General features: G+C 37.6%; 1 protein-coding gene across 15 annotated transcripts in view; it reads left to right on the top strand.

Moving 5' to 3' along the window:
- WDPCP (WD repeat containing planar cell polarity effector) overlaps nucleotides 1-17,324 on the top strand; it is a 418,073-nt gene that overhangs the window by 325,034 nt on the left and 75,715 nt on the right. The window contains exon 16 of one of the 15 annotated variants that reach the window (XM_082358102.1): nucleotides 4,711-4,750. The exons of the other annotated variants lie outside the window; for them this stretch is intronic. Coding sequence (XP_082214228.1) covers nucleotides 4,711-4,724 — 14 coding nt within the window. The 3' untranslated portion in view covers nucleotides 4,725-4,750. Of the gene's footprint in view, nucleotides 1-4,710; nucleotides 4,751-17,324 lie in introns of those variants that run through there. 15 annotated transcript variants of the gene reach the window in all.

The raw sequence follows: 17,324 nt of genomic DNA on the forward strand, positions 1-17,324 counted from the left end.
CAAATCAGTGAGGAAAAGATGAACTTCAACTTTTTAATAAGTGGAATCTCTATAACTGATGACTATATTAGATTTTTTAATGATAAAATTGGATTCACTCCTCACACCACAGTAAATTCCAGAAGGATGAGGGATTTAAATGTAAACCATTTAAGTACTAGTAGAACACATGGGTGAAGTCCAGTATAAGCTGGGAATGGGGGAGACTCTCCTACAAATGAATGGTAGGCAAAATGGGTCCCCCAAAGATGTCCATATCTGAATCCCTAGAACCTATGAATATGCTATGTTATGGCAAAAAGGGACTTTGCAAATATAATTACAGTTGCAGGGAGATTATCCAGGTGGGCCCAATCTATTAGATGAGCTAGAGAACCTTCTCTGGCTGGAGTCAGAAAGATGTGGCAGTAGGGGAGGTCAGAAAATTGTGAAGTGTGAGGGCTTCCCTGGTGGTGCAGTGGTTAAGAATCCGCCTGCGAATGCAGGGAACACGGGTTTGAGCCCTGGTTTGGGAAGATCCCACATGCCGCGGAGTAACTAAGCCCGTGTGCCACAACTACTAAGCCTGCGCTCTAGAGCCCACGAGCCACAACTGTTGAGCCCACGTGTAAATATGAGATGTAAATATAGTAACATTGATGAAAAAAATCACTATAGATCTGAATTTAAATTGACATTATCAGTATACACTAATGATGTAGTTTATATTTTGAAAAATTTTAAAAACCAGTGCCACAACTACTGAAGCCCATGCACCTGGAGCCCATGCTCCACAACAAGAGAAGCCACCACAATGAGAAGCCCGTGCACCATAATGAAGAGCAGCCCCCACTCTCTGCAACTAGAGAAAGCCTGCGCGCAGCAACAAAGACCCAACTCAGCTAAAAATTAATTAATTAATTAAAACAAATAAGCAAACCTTTATCTTAGCTGTATCACTGAAAGGTTCTAGAGACAATAACCATTCCTAAATCAAAAGGCACTGCTAGTGCCCAGATTGTTGTCCCTAAATACCATTTTTCCATTAAAAGGATTGAGAACTTCTTGGCAAAAAAGCCAATTCCTGCTCTGGAGCGGGAAATGTTTAAGATGTTCTTGGAACATTTTTTCAGAGCAGAAAGTAGGGAACGTATCAATGACTAATGGTAGGGTCATGTCGAAAAGACATAAAAACTAACTTGAACAGAGTCCACTGGCTAAAAATGGGATATTTTGAACATCAATAAGGATAATCTCTGTGATGGATCAAAACATATATGTTAGAATTCAGATGACAAAATTAGAATATTACCATTTTGCAAACTCAGGTGAACAGAGTATACAATCATCATCCCTAACTACTAACCTTACAAAAAGAGAGAACCAGAAGTTATGTACTTTTTGATGGAGGCCATAACATTATATATGAAGAATTCTTAATCTCCCTCCCTTCCAAATAAATAAATAACTGAAGTCTAATCAAGTCCCAATATCTAACTACTAATTTACAGGGAAATACAGGGGTCAGAAGGACATGTTAAATCACCCCAAAAAGATTCAATCAACAAAATCCAGATTGTGGGAAACTCTGTGGGACAAATGACCCAATTTTTAAAAATGTGCAAGAAGAGGAAATAATTAATCTAAAGATTAAAAGAGTCCTTCAGAAATTTATAAACCAAACTCAATTTGTGGACCTCGTTTGGCTCTTAATTCAAATACACAAACTTAAATATATATATGACAACTAGCTAGCCAGGCGAAATACTAACTGGATATTTGATGATTTTATTTCTGTAGGGGTGTGATGATGGTATTGTGTTATGTTTAAAAAGGGGAAGCCCTTATCTTTTAAGAAATATATTATAAAATGTTTCAAATAAAATGATCTGTCTGCGATTTGCTTCAAAATAATACAGTGGGTAGGGTGTGGAAGTGGATGGGGATGTAGAATGCTGGCCATAAACTGCTAAGTGCTAGATGATGGACAGCCAGCTTAAGGGGTCATTATACTGGTCTCTCCGGTTTCAGACGTGTTGAAATTCCATAATAAAATGTGTATTTTTAACAACAAGCTGGCATAAATATTTTTGTAAGTACCTATGATGCTAGTGTTTATACAGGATAAATTTCAAGATACAGAGTTTCTAGGCCAGAAAGAGTATGCATATTTTTATAGATACTGCCAAACTTCCCTTTAAAAGGGTTTATTTACCAACAATACACAATCAACAATGTGCAAGATGCCCATTTCTACACACCCTCACCAACAATCTGAAAAGTTAAGTGACCTGCCCAAGATCAGATGGTATGACCTAAAGAAAACCTCATATAATGATCAATAATTATCATATTGCCTGAGTCAGTGGTTTACTAATTGGAACAGTTTTTAAATTTGTATATATAAAACTTTGAATAAAAGTCCATCCTCTACCAGTTATAAAAAAATCTTACCAGTTACAAGTTAATAAAAGTTTAGAGAATACATGAAAATTCCATAAATGAAACTAGGTTTCCATTAATATTAACTCAAAAATAAGAGTAAAGAATCCTTGAAATTTAAAGACTATTAGTAAGTCATTTAGTAAATCATAGTTAAACAAGACTTCAACTTTACATATTTTGTAGCCCTCATATTTCACTGTAAGATACCATACATTTTGAGGAAATGTATAGAAGTAGAACAATGATAACTAGTATCTCACAACTAAATTTCAGTTGTAGAAAACCAACTGCTTACCAAGTGAAATACAATAAACAAATTTAGTGATTCTTGATATTCACTACATTTTCTAACCTGGGACAAACAATGAAAAATGAAATTTGATCTTGTTTAATAAGATTTCTTTTCCCACCAAATCACTCTGGAATAGACTGTTTCAAGTACCTCTTTCCCCTGTGATATACATTGATAACATATATACACTGAAACTCAACACATCGATCAAAACACAGTAATGATTAACTGAAAATAAAATTCTTATGAAGTACTTTAATCTCAATATATTTACATCACCCCAAAGAATGAGTTATTATTTATTTCAGTTGAGGTGCATCAACTTATATCAAAGGTTTTAAAGGATGACACAAGAAACCCAATGTTAAAATGACAAATTTTTACTCATAAAGTTATTATAACAATTAATAATATGGTTACTTTTCCTATTTGTGCTTACATATTTTTCTAATGAAAACAGAACTGTTCAACAAAATACATGCTGTATTTCTTACACCGGAGGGCATGACTTTCATAGAGATCATATCAACGCTTTGAAATAGCTGAGAACAGTGTAGGACCTCATAACGTTAACCCTAAAGGATAAGTTGCCTATGCTCACCGCTTTTAAACTTTTTGGCTCTTCCTTCCTGCTATTTCTTACTTTTGATACACTGATGATACTTGACCATCCTAACACTTCCCACATTATCATCTTAGGTTCTTGCCTTTTTCCAGTTCTAAAAAATAGAAACATATTATTTTCCTTAAGAACATGGTAAATATTGTATTTGGGGGGACAAGAAAAAAGTGAACTTGAAGGTAGGGGAAAATGTTATCAAAATGTTTTTAAAGGTTTGGAATAATTCCTTAACTTATATATGAATCTTTAATAATGAAATCATAATATGTGATTTTCTCAAACTACTAATATATCACACATTTAGAAATCACTAACAGAATTTCTGTTCAGTTAATGCTCTTACCAATAAGTAGAAGTCATTAAATAAAATTACCAAGCTCATATCACAGAAGCATGACCAGTGTCATTCTTCCATTTAACTATCAAGATTTTGCCAAAAGCCACCTTCTATTTTTCCCTCCCTTCATAAATAATTTTGGATGGCAAAAATGGCAGATCACTGCTAATAAAAATTACCAACAGTGCAGCTATGTAATAATGTTTGCTTTTGAAAAGGGTTCATTTTAAAAAGACAAAATCAGTCATTCAGTTTATATATAAAATGTCAAATTAATAGAGTAAGGCATAAAAATGCAAATGCTCAGTTAATTTTAAGCATTTTTGCTTTCTTGGTCTATTTCCTATGACTTGCAATTATTTTTATGAGATTGCTGGCTGAAAGTCTAGTTCAGTAGAGAACTCCCAAAAGAGATAAGATAGATAGATAGATAAGATAAATTATCTTCTACGAATAAAGCTGATTTAAAAAAGAAACCAAAAACCTAACATTTTTTAAAGGATTATGATGTTTGGGGGCTTCCTAAAAAGTTGCTTAAAAAATTCATATGAAGAATTCTTGTAAACAGCTCTTACTGGGTCTGGGTCTGTGTCCTTTTAACTTAAAAGGCTTCATAGTATAATTGTTCTGTAAATATCAGCATTTTCAATATATTGTGCAGTGTACACAAAGAAGCCGTCAAATGGCTTATCTTGTACTTATCAACTTGTTTATTTTTATACCTCCAAAAAGCTGTATTTTTTTTACAAGAACAGCTGCTACTTTGTAAATATTTTAATGGCTTCTGTTAAGTACAGCTGTCAGTTTAACAAACAATATTATAAAAGATTTTCATTCTTCCATGTGACTGCACATCTTGAAATGTGTTTTACCTTGAAAATCCTTTGGAGATTTTAGACTGGAAAGGATATCTTTTTTTAAGGCACAGGGCCAACAGAAGAATAGATAGATTTAAAGAATAATGTGTAAGATCATCAGGGAAATAGTTCCATTTATTTCAGAAGACAAACATATAATAGCAATAAGTTCTCTTAGCTCACTTCTTTTGACTCAGGCAACCGTTTGTTGAAATGGAACAGCACTGGCTTTGGAGCTAGATATTCCAGGTATGAACCTCCGTTCTTTTGCTACTTAAGGGATACTGGTTTAGAGCAAACCAATTAACCTCTCTGACCCTCGGTTTTTGTATCTGCAAATGGGATACTGATACCTACCTTACAGGGTCATTATGAGAATTAGGGGTAATATATGTAAAGGGCCTAACTCAATTAAGGTAGCAATTATTATTCTGTCTTACCTACTTAGCAACCAGGAGACTCCCAATCATATTTTAGTCTTTGTCTTTTACATTTTTATTCACCCACCTTTTCACTTCCCTTATTTCCTTTTTTTCCTCCTATTTCAGGGACTTCAAAGTGAAAAAATATTTTAGAGATTATCTTATTTAGCATTTTTGTTGAATAAATGAGGAAATATATGCTGAGAGAGATTAAATGACTTGTCCAAGATCACAGAGAGTTAAAGACAGAGATGAGAACCGTCGTCTCCTGGGTTTTTCACTGTTTTCCTTCTTGATGTGAAATGGAATTTGATAAGGCAATTTTATCCTGTGTCTGAAGGCACATGTATAAGAGTGAGAAACCAGTACAAGAGACAAGAAAAGGAAAAAGATTAAAGAAAAAGGAGTAAGGACAGATTTTCCCTTTTGTTCTAGAGCAGAGCTAAGCAAACTTCTGTTATAAAGGTTCAGATAGTAAATATTTTAGGCTTTACAGGTCATATGAACTATCCCAACTACTCAACTATGTGTGACATCGTAACACAAAAGCAGCCATAGACAATATGTAAACAAATGAGTGTGGCTGTGTTCCAATAAAATTTTTGAATTTCATATAGTATGAATTCCATATAATTTTCACATGCCTCAAAGTAATTATTTTTTCAGCCACTTATAAATATAAAAACCATTCCTATATCATGAGCCATACAAATCCGGATGGAAAGCTTGCTGTACCTGGCCCAAGGGCAGTAGTTTGATGACCCTGTTCTAAAGCAAACTTGAATGCCTATGAGAGTATAAGCCTGATGATAACCGGAATAGATACCCAGCTTCAATGTTGAGGAAATAATAGGGTATGATGGAGACTGGTATGAACTGGAGTGTGTCTATCCGACTAAAATGGGCAATAGCCATTCTGTTTCAGCAGATTTCTGCTCTTAAGAAATGGACGTCAAAATTTGCCACATATTCTAATTTTTCAAAAAGAAGCCAGAACTCTGGATTTTTAAAAAAAATCTTATTGAGGTACCATTGATTTATAACATCATATGTCTCGTGTACTTTATATTTCTATTCCTGTATACCCTACAATCTGCTCACCACCAAAAATTTAGTTTCCATCTGTCACCATACACTTAAATCCCCTTTAACCATTTCACCTTCTCCCCCACTGCCCTCCCCCTCTGGTTACCATAACTCTATTCTCTGTATCTACATGTTTGTTTTTCTTTGGCTTATTCATTTGGGGTTTTTGTTTATTAGTTTTTTTATATTCCACATGTGAGTGAAATCTTATGGTATTTGTTTTTCTCCATCTGACTTACTTCACTTAGCATAATACCCTCAAGGTCCATCCATTTGTTGCAAATGGCAAGATTTCATCATTTTTATGACTAAATAGTATTCCATTGTATCTATATACCACATATTATTTATCCATTCATCCACTGATAGGCACTTCCATTGTTTCCATATATTGCCTATTATAAAAAATGCTGCAGTGAACATAGGGGTGCATATATCTTTTTGGATTATTGTTTTTGTATTCTTTGAATAAATACTCAGAAGTGGGATGGCTGGATCATATGGCAGCTGTATTTTTTTTTTCCATTCATTTTCTTTTTTTTTTTTTTTTACATCTTTTTTGGAGTATAATTGCTTTACAATGGTGTGTTAGTTTCTCCTTTATAACAAAGTGAATCAGCTATACATATACATATATCCCCATATCTCCTCCCTCTTGCGTCTCCCTCCCACCCTCCCTATCCCACCCCTCTAGGTGGTCACAAAGCACCGAGCTGATCTCCCTGTGCTATGTGGCTGCTTCCCACTAGCTATCTGTTTTACATTTGGTAGTGTATATATGTCCATGCCACTCTCTCACTTCATCCCAGCTTCCCCTTCCCCCTCCCCGTGTCCTCAAGTCCATTCTCTACGTCTGCGTCTTTATTCCTGTTGGCAGCTGTATTCTTAATTTTCTGAGGACTCTCCGATCTGTCCTCATAGTGGCTGCACAAATTTACATTCCCACCAGAGTGAATGAGGGTTCCCTTTTCTCCACATCCTTGACAACACTTGTTATTTCTTGTCTTACTTCTTTAATAAACATTTTCACAAATGTAAGGTGATATCTCATTGTGGTTTTGATTTACATATCCCTAATAATTAGTGGCACTGAACATCTTTTCATATGCCTGTTGGCCATCCTCTATTCAGGTCCTCTGCCTATTTTGCAATAGGGTTTTTTGTTGTTGTTGAGTTGTGTGAGTTCCTTATATATTTTGGGTATCACCCCTTATGGGGGACTTCCCTGGTGGCTCAGTGGTTAAGAATCCGCCTGCCAATGCAGGGGACACGGGTTCAATCCCTGGTCTGGGAAGATCCCATATGCCATGGTGCAACTAAGCCCGTGTGCCACAACTACTGAGCCTGCACTCTAGAGCCCAAGAGCCACAACTACTGACCCACGCAACAAAAGTACTGAAGCCCACGTGCATAAAGCTCTGCAACAAGAGAAGCCCCCACAACGAGAAGCCCACGCACTGCAACGAAGAGTAGCCCCCGCTCTCCACAACTAGAGAAAGCCCGCACGCAGCAACGAAGACCCAATGCAGCCAAAAATAAATAAATAAAATAAATTTTTAAAAACCCTTATCAGATATTTCATCTGCAAATATCTTCTCCCATTCAGTAAGTTGTCTTTTCATTTTATTGATGGTTTCTTTCACAGAAAAAAAAAGCTTCACTTCACAGAAGCATTTTAGTTTGATGGAATCCTATTTGTTTATTTTTGCTTTTTCTTCCTTTGCCCAAGGAGATATATCTACAAAGATAATGCTAATACCAACGTCAAAGAGCATACTGCCTGTTTTCTTCAAGGAGTTTTATGATTCCAGATCTTACATTCAAGTCTTTAACACATTTTAAGTTAGTTTATGTGCATAGTGTGAGATAGTGGCCTCGTTTCATTTTTCTTCATGTTGTCCATTTTCCCCACCATTTATTGAAGAGACTATTCTTTCACCATTATGTAGTCTTTGTTCCTTTGTCACAAATTAATTGTCTTTATATACATGGGTTTATTTCTAGGCTCTCAATTCTGTCCCATTGAGCTATCTGTTTTCCTGCCAATACTATGCTGTTTTGATTACTATGACTTTGTAATATAGTTTGAAATCAAGGAGTGTGACACCTCCAGCTTTGTTCTTCTCAGAATTGCTTTGGCAACTTGGGGTCTTTTTGATTCCATAAAAAATTTTTTTTAATTTTTGTTCTATTTCTGTGAAAAATGCCACTGAAGTTTTGGTAGGGGTTGCATTGAATCTGTAGATTGCCTTGGGTAATATGGGCATTTTGACAACATTAATTCTTCCAGGCCACAAACACAGAACATCTTTCCAGTTATTTGTCAATTTCTTTCTTCTTCAATTTCTTTCAACAATGTGTTATAGTTTTCAAATGTATAGTTCTTTCACCTCCTCAATTAAATTTATTCCTAGGTATTTTATTCTTTTTGTTGTGATTTTTAAATGGGATTGTTTTCTTAATTTCTCTTTCTGCTAGCATATTGTCAGTGTATAGAAATTCAACAGATTTTTGTGTATTGATTTTGTATCCTACAACTTTACTGTGTTCATTTATTATTTCTAGTAGTTTTTGGTGGAGTCTTTAGGGTTTTCTATATATAAAATCATGTCATCTGGAAGCAGTGACAGTTTGACTTCTTCCCTTCCAATTTGCTTGCCTTTTATTTCTTTTTCTTGCCTAACTTCTGTGGCTAGGACTTCTAATAACATGTTGAATAAGAGTGGCAAGAGTGGGCATCCTTGTCTTGTTCCTAATCTTAGAGGGATAGCTTTAATTTTTCACCATCAAGTATGATGTTAACTGTGACCTTATCATATATGGCCTTTATTATGCTGTGGTTCCCTTCTATACCCACGTTATTGAGAATTTTTATCATAAATGGGTGTTGAATCTTGTCAGTGCTTTTTCTGTATCTATTGAGATGACCATATGGTTTTTTTTCTTCAGTTTGTTAATATGGTGTATCACATTGATTGATTTGTGGAGGTTGAACCATCCTTGTATCCCTGGAATAAATCCCACTAGATTATGGTATATGATTCTTTTGATGTATTGTTAAGTTTGGATTGCTAATATTTTGTTGAGGGTTTTTGCATCTGTGTTCATCAGAGATCTTGGCCTTCAATTTTCTTTTTGTGTGTTGTCTTTATCTGGTTTTGGCAACAGTATGATGTTGGCCTCATAAAATGAGTTTGGAAGTGTTTACTCCTCTTTAAATTTTGGAATAGTTTGAGAAAGATAGGTATTAAGTCTTCTTGAATATTTAGTACAACTCACCTGTGAAGCTGTCTGGTCCTGGACTTTTATTTTGAGGGAGTTTTTTGATTACTGTGTGAATCTCTGTACTTTGATGGATCTATTCAGATTTTCTCTTTCTTCATGAATCAGTCTAGGAAGCTTGTGTTATTCTAAGAATTAGTCCATTTCTTCTAGGTTGTCCAATTTGCTGGCATAAATCTGTTCATAATATTCTCTTATAACGCTTTCTATTTCTGTAGTATCCTTTGTAACTTCTCCTCTTTCATTTCTGATTTTATTTATCAGGGCCTTCTCTGTTTTCTTCTTAGTGAGTCTAGCTATCAAATTGTCAATTTTGTTTATCCTTTCAAAGAAGCTCTTGGGGACTTCCCTGGTGGTCCAGTGGTAAAGAATCTGCCTTAAAATGCAGGGGACACGGGTTCAATCCCTAGTCAGAGAAAGAAGATCCCACATGCTGTGGGGCAACTAAGCCCGTGCACCACAACTACTAAGCTCATGCACCTCAACTAGAGAGCCTGTGTGCCACAAACTACAGAGCCCATACACCCTGGAGCCTGTGTGCCACAACTAGAGAGAGAAAATGCACACACCACAACTAGAGAGAGAAAACCCGCACACCGCAACTAAAGAGAAGCCTGTGCACCGCAACAAAGAGCCCGCATGCCACAATGAAAGATCTCGCATGCCTCAACGAAGATCCTGCATGCCTCAACTAAGACCCAACACAGCCAAAAATAAATAAAATAAATAATTTAAAAATCTTTAAAAAAGAATGTTCAAAGAAGCAGCTCTTAGTTTCATTGATCTTTCCTATTGTCTTTTTTGTCTCCATTTATTTCTGCTCTGATCTTGATTATTTCCTTCCTTCTATTAACTCTGAGCTTCATTTCTTCTTCTTTTTCTAGTTCATTTAAATGTAAGGTTAAATTGTTTATTTGAGATTTTTCTTGTTTCTTGAGATAGGCCTGTATTGCTATAAAAGTCCAGCTTTGGTTGTATCCCAGATTTTGATATGTATTATTTTCATTTTCATTTCTCTTCAGGTAATTTTTTTATCTCTCACTTGATTTCTCTGCTGACCCAACAGTTGTTCAGTAGCATGTTGTTAGGCCTCCTCATATTTGTAATTTTCCCCATTTTCTTCTTGTAGTTTATTTCTGTTTTCCATTGTGATTGGAAAAGATCCGTCATATGATTTTCTCTTCTTAACTTTACTGAAACTTGTTTTGTATCCCAACATATGCTCTTTTTGGTCCATGTGCACCTTTTGGTCCATGTGCACTTGAAAAGAATGATTATTCTGCTGCATTTGAATGGAATGTTCTGTACACATCTATCAAACCCATCTGGTCTAATGTTTCATTTAAGGCCACTATTTCATTGTTGACATTCTGTCTGGATGATCTATCCATTGATGTAAGTGGGATGTTAAAGTCCACTACTAATTGTTTTGTTATTTTCAATTTCTCCCTGTAGGTCTGTTAATAATTGTTTTATATATTTTGGTACTCCCATGTCAGGTGCATATATATTAATCCCTGTTGTATCTTCTTGATGAACTGTCCACTTATTATTATACACTGCCCATTTTTGTCTCCTGTTATCTTTTTTGACTTCAAGTTTATTTTTTCTCAAATAAGTATAGCTACACCAGCTTTCTTTTGGCTGCTATTTGCTTGGAGTGTCATCTTCCATCCTTCACTTTTAGCCTATGTTTGTCTTTAAAGCTGAGGTGTCTCCTGGAGGCAATAGTTGGGTCTTGTTTTTTAATCCATCTAGCCACTCTATCTTTTGATTGGTGCATTCAATCCATTTACATTTAGGGTGATTATTGATAGATGAGGACTTAGTACTTCCATTTTATCTTTTGCTTTCTAGTTGCTCTGTATCTTCACTGTTTCTTTTTCCTTGTGTTTCTATCTGCGAATTTGGTTTCCTGGTTGTCTATGAAATTTTTCTCTGTTTCCTTTTTTTATATATTTTGTGTCTCTGATCTGTGTTTGTTGTGTGGTTACCCTGATGTTTGTATTAAACGTCTCACCAACAAAATGTTCCTTTTTCTGATGATACCATCTAATCTTCATTTACCTATATGAGTTTTCTCCTCTTCCTCTTTCCCTTTTATGTTTTTGTTGTCTCAAGCTATCCCTTTTTATGTTGTGATTGTTACTAAACTGAAATTGCTATAATCTGCTTAATCTGATTTTTCTCCCTTTAAGCTTTATGTTATAATAAAGTGTTTAGAGACCTATTCTGATAAACGTTGCAATTTTCTGATTCTGTTTCTCACCTTGTTCAAAGTTTTATGTATTTTTGCCTTTTTGTGTCTGGTATAAGAGCTCCTTTCAATATCTCTTGTAAGGCAAATCTAGTGTTGATGAATTCTCTCAGCTTTTCTTTGTCTAGGAAAGTCTTTACTTATTCTTAATACCTGAATGATAACTTTGATGGATAGTGTATTCTTGGGTGACAAAAGTTTTTATCTTTCAGTATTTTGAGACTATCATTCCACTGCCCCCGGCCCATAGGATTTCTGCTGAGAAATCTGCTGATAGCCTAATAAGGGTTCCTTTGTAGGTTACCATCCTTTTATCCCTGGCTGCATTTAAAATTCTTTCCTTGTCATTGACTTTTGACATTTTTAATATTATGTGTCTTGGATAAGGCTTTTTTACACTGAGGTAATTAGCTGTTTTCTTAGCTCCATGGCTCTGTATATCTAATTGCTTGCCCAGGTTTGGGAAGTTCTCAACTACTGTTTCTTTAAATAAGCTTTGCTCCCTTCTCCCTCCCTTCTCCTTCTGGGATACGCATTACTGAATGTTGCCCTTCCTAAAAGAGTCAAAGAGCTCTCACAGAATGTCCTCATTTTTAAAACATCTTATCTCTTTTATCTTCTATTCATATTATTTCTGGATTTCTATCTTCAAACTCACTAATTCCCTCTTCCACGTGCTCCATTTCCAGGGCTTTCTAATGCATTCTTCATCTCATTTATTCAGTTCTTCAGCTCCATAATTTCTGTTTGGCTCTCTTTTAAAATTTCAATCTCTTGGTAATGTGTTCCTTCTGTTCATTAATTTTATTCCTGAGCTCATTAAACTGCCTTTCTGAGTTTTCTTGTAGCTCACTGAGTTTCTTCATGACAGCTATTTTTAATTCTCTATCAGTTAGATCACAATATTTTATGATTTTAAGGTTGGTTTCTGAAGAACTGTCATTTTCTTTTTGTGCTCTGGTGTTACTGTGGTTCTTGATGGTGCCTGATGAGTTGTTTCTTTGCCAGTGCATTTAAAGTTAATGACATGTTAGAAGTTCGAGTCCTTTCTTTTGTTTTCTGGTAGATCATGCTATAAGAAGAGGTTTTGGTTTTCTTACCTGACCTGCCCTTTGTTATATTTGAGAGTTAGCACTTTCTAGCCTCCATTGTCTCTGTAAGAAGTATGGCTCTTTGCCCTCATTGCTGCTTCTTCTGCCACCAGGGTCATTGTTGCCTTCTTTCAGAGTCACTGTCATCAAATGGATCATGGGCTCTTCCCTCATGTCTAGAATCCCCTGAGTTGTGGGCTCCTCTGCTGTGGGGGAAGGGGGTTGGTGTGGCCGAAGCTGGGGTTTCACAGACACCTCTACCATATCCATTGTTGTAAGGTTCATGGGCTGCACCTCTGAGGATTGGGGAGGGGGGCGCAGGGGCTGGGACTGTGGGCACCTCAGCAGCTGGAGGGATGGGTTCCAGGCCTCGCTGCTCTGCTGCCCAGTTACCTGTTGACACAGGCACCATTATGGTCAGGAGGCCAGAGTCATGTGTGCCAACTTCCCTGTTGCTACTGGGTTTTCTGAAACTGTGGCTCAGCTGCCATGGTCACAGGGCCAGGATTGCAGGCACATACTCTGCTGTTCCCTCAGTTACACCTCCTTATGTATTCATATCTATGAACTTCCTGGTGAAGAATTTAAGATAACTGTCATAAAGACACTCAATAACCTAAAAGAGAACACATACAACTACACCAAATCAAGAAAACAATGCATGAATAAAATAACATCTGCAGAGATAGAAACTATTAAAAATAACAGCAACTCTGAAGTTGAAAAATACCACGATGGAACTGAAAAATTCACTAGAGAGATTCAAAAACGGAATGATTAGGTAGAAGAAAGAATCAAAAAACTTGAACACAGGTCATTACAAATCATCAAGTCAAAGGAGCAAAAAGTTAGAAAAATGCAAAAAAGTGAAGAGCGCCTAAAAGACTTATGGGACACCATCAAAGAGGCCAATATATGCATTGAGGGAGTCCCAGAAGGAAAAGACAGGTATAAAGAGAGCTTATTTGAAGAAATAATGGCTGAAAACTTCCAAAACCTGAGGCAAGAAGTGGATATTCAAAGTCAAGAAGCTCAATGAACTCCAACTAGTTTAAACACGGACACCAACATTATCAAACTGTTGAAAATCAAAGACAAAGAGAGAATCTTGAAAACAGCAAGAGAAAATGACTCATCACTTACAAGATGCCTCAATAAGATTATGAGCAGATTTCTCAGCAGAAATCTTGTAGGTCAGAAGGAAATGGGATGATATGTTCAAAGTGCTGAAAGACAAAACTGTCAACCAAGAGTACTGTATCCTGCAGGACCATGCTTCAGAAATGAAAATGAGTGGGTCAGATCAAGATGGCAGAGTAAGAGGACATGGAGCTCACCTCCCCCAACAAACACATCAAAAATACATCTTCGGGCTTCCCTGGTGGCGCAGTGGTTGAGAGTCTGCCTGCCAATGCAGGGGATGTGGGTTCGAGCCCTGGTCCAGGAAGATCCCACATGCTGTGGAGCAGCTGGGCCCGTGAGCCACAATTACTGAGCCTGCGCGTCTGGAGCCTGTGCTCCGCAACAAGAGAGGCCGTGATGATGAGAGGCCCGCGCACAGCGATGAAGAGTGGCCTCCGCTCGCAGCAACTGGAGAAAGCCCTCGCACAGAAACGAAGACCCAACACAGCCAAAAATAAAGAAAGAAATAAAATTTAAAAAAAATAAAATACATCTTTGTGTGGAACAATTCTCATGGGAAACTAACTGGAAACTGGCAGAAGAACTCCTATACAACCAAAGCTACAAGAAAGATTTCCACTTAACTAGGTAGGATGGAAAAAAGACATAATGTTATGACCTCTGCTCCTAGGAGGGCTCTGAAAAGAAGGTCTGCACCGGTGGACCCTCACCATGGTGAGCAAGCAGGTCGAGCCACAGTCTTGGGGTCCTGTGGAGAGAAGAAGAGTCCCCTTGGCTGCTTGGAGAACCTCTGGGACAGATAGACACTACTCACGAAAAGTGCGTGTATTCTGGCTTGCCAACAACCAGGGTGGAGAGAATTTTTCACTGGTGGCTGCCACCTCACCACTCTCCCAACTCTGAGTGGGGCTAAATCCTGGCCCCGCTAACTCCACACCACAGCTTGGCACAGGATCTGGGGCAGCTGGGCTCTGGGGAAAGACTCAGTCTAGTTATGCAAAGACAACCTGGAGAGGCTGGAGTATACTTGGGGTAGGGCAGTGGCAGCCATTGTCAATATTTATTCAGGTGGTGCTGGGAACCAGCATGACTTAGTCTCCACTCCTGGCCAAGGTCCCAGCTGAGTGAATGCTCTGGCCCTGCCAAAGCCATGCCACAACTTTGCACTAGATCTGGGATGAACACAACAGGGGAAGGGACACAAGCTTGGGCTGCCTCTGAGCAGTGCTATGGACATCTACATAGGTGGTCTCACTTGCTTCAGCACTTCCCTCCTTTGGGGCAGAACATTCCCTCTAAAGGGGAATACAGCTGGATCAAGCCCAACCCTCAAGGCTTCTACTCCAAAATTGTGAAAGCCATGGAGCAGAGAGGAAGTCCCACTAGCAACCTACACAGGCTTTAGATATTCCAACACTAACCACATCCCCTATCAAGGTGATATTGGACCCAGCACACCCTGAGGAAAGACATGGCTGGCATCCATACCAAAACCAGCCTTTGTGCCAAAAACACTGTACATGCAGTCTACACAGGGATATTCCCACATAAAACCACCCCTTCAAGAGCACAATAGAAAACTGTTTCTCCTAAATTCATAGATATAGAGAAAGTTAATTAAATGAAAAGGCAAAGGAACTACTCCCAATTAAAAGAACAAGAAAAGTCCCCTAGAAGAATAAGTAATAAAAAAAAAGCTTACCAGTATACCAGACCCCAAGTTCAAAAAGGTGGTAATAAAAATGTAACTGGGGCTTCCCTGGTGGCGCAGTGGTTGAGAGTCTGCCTGCCAATGCAGGGGACACGGGTTCGAGCCCTGGTCCGGGAGGATCCCACATGCCACGGAGCAACTAGGCCCGTGAGGCACAATTACTGAGCCTGCGCGTCTGGAGTCTGTTCTCCGCAACAAGAGAGGCCGCGATAGTGAGAGGCCTGCGCACCGCGATGAAGAGTGGCCCCCGCTCTCCGCAACTGGAGAAAGCCCTGGCACAGAAACGAAGACCCAACACAGCCATAAATAAATAAATAATTTTTTTAAAAAATGTAACTGAATTACAAAAGATTATCAATATAAATGCAGATCACTGTAACAAGGAACTAGTAACTATAAACATGAACCTACCAAAAATAGGAAATTGAATTTCTGAGATAAAAAGCAAACTAGAGGGGCTTCCCTGGTGGCGCAGTGGTTAAGAATCTGCCTGCCAATGCAGGGGACACAGGTTCGAGCCCTGATCTGGGAAGATCCCACATGCAGCAGAGCAACCAAGCCTGTGTGCCACAACTACTGAGCCTGCACTCTAGAGCCTGCGAGCCACAACTGCTGAGCCTGTGTGCCTAGAGCCCGTGCTCCACAAGAGAAGCCACCGCAATGAGAAGCCCGTGCACCGCAACGAAGAGTAGCCCCCACTCGCCGCAACTAGAGAAAGCCAGTGTGCAGCAACGTAGACCCAACTCAGCCGAAAATAAAGAAAATTAAATTTAAAAAAAACAAAAAGCAAACTAGAAGCAATGAATAGCCAACTAAATTACACAGAAAAATGAATAAGTAATCATAATACTTATATACATATAAGACAGAATAATGGAAATCACCCAAGCAGAACAGTAAACAGAAGAAAACAAAACAAAAAAGAAAAAGAAAACAATATACAATCTCTATTAGATGATATAAAACATGCCAACCTATGCATAATAAGGCTTCCAGAAGAAGAGAGGGAGAAGAGGATTGAAAAGGTATTTGAAGAAATTATGGCTGAAAACTTTTCAAACCTAAAGAAGGAAACAAATCTGCAGGTACAGGAAGCACAGAGAGTCCCAAACAAGATAAACCCAAACAGACCCACACCAAGATACATCATAATTAAAATGGCAAAAGTTAAACAGAGGATTCTAAAGGCAGCAAGAGAAAAGCAAAGAGTTACTTACAAGTGAACCTCCATAAGGCGATCAGTGGGTTTCTCTGCAGAAACATTACAGGCTAAAAGGGAGGGGCATGATGTATTCAAAGTCCTGAGAGGGAAAAAACCTGCAACCTAAGGTACTCTACCAAGCAAGATTATGATTTACAATAGAAGGAGAGACAAAGATTTTCTTGGACAAGCAAAAACTAAAAGAATTCAGCAATACTAAACCTACACCCTAAAAGAAATATTGAAAGGTCTTCTCTAAATAGAAAAGAAGCTAGAATCTATAGGAAATGAGAAATCACAATAGGAAAGGCTAATTTATAAAAGGATTAAAGATCATCTAAGTAAGCCAGTACATAGATTAAAAAACAAACCAAAATCTAAAAAACGTAAAGTGATTATAAGTAAAACAAAGAGTAAAAGAATAAGGATGAAGACATAAAATAGGACATCAAAATCACAAAATGTGGGGGAGGGGAGTAACAAACATAAATCTTGTAAAATCTCTTAGAACTTGAGTGACTATCAGTTTAAAGCAGGTAGAAATAGTTATGGATAAACATACATGAACCCCATGGTAATCACAAATCAGAATCACAATA

The sequence above is a fragment of the Balaenoptera borealis genome (genome assembly GCF_965194805.1).
Source record: "Balaenoptera borealis genome assembly, chromosome: 15".
Classification (NCBI taxonomy): domain Eukaryota; kingdom Metazoa; phylum Chordata; class Mammalia; order Artiodactyla; family Balaenopteridae; genus Balaenoptera; species Balaenoptera borealis.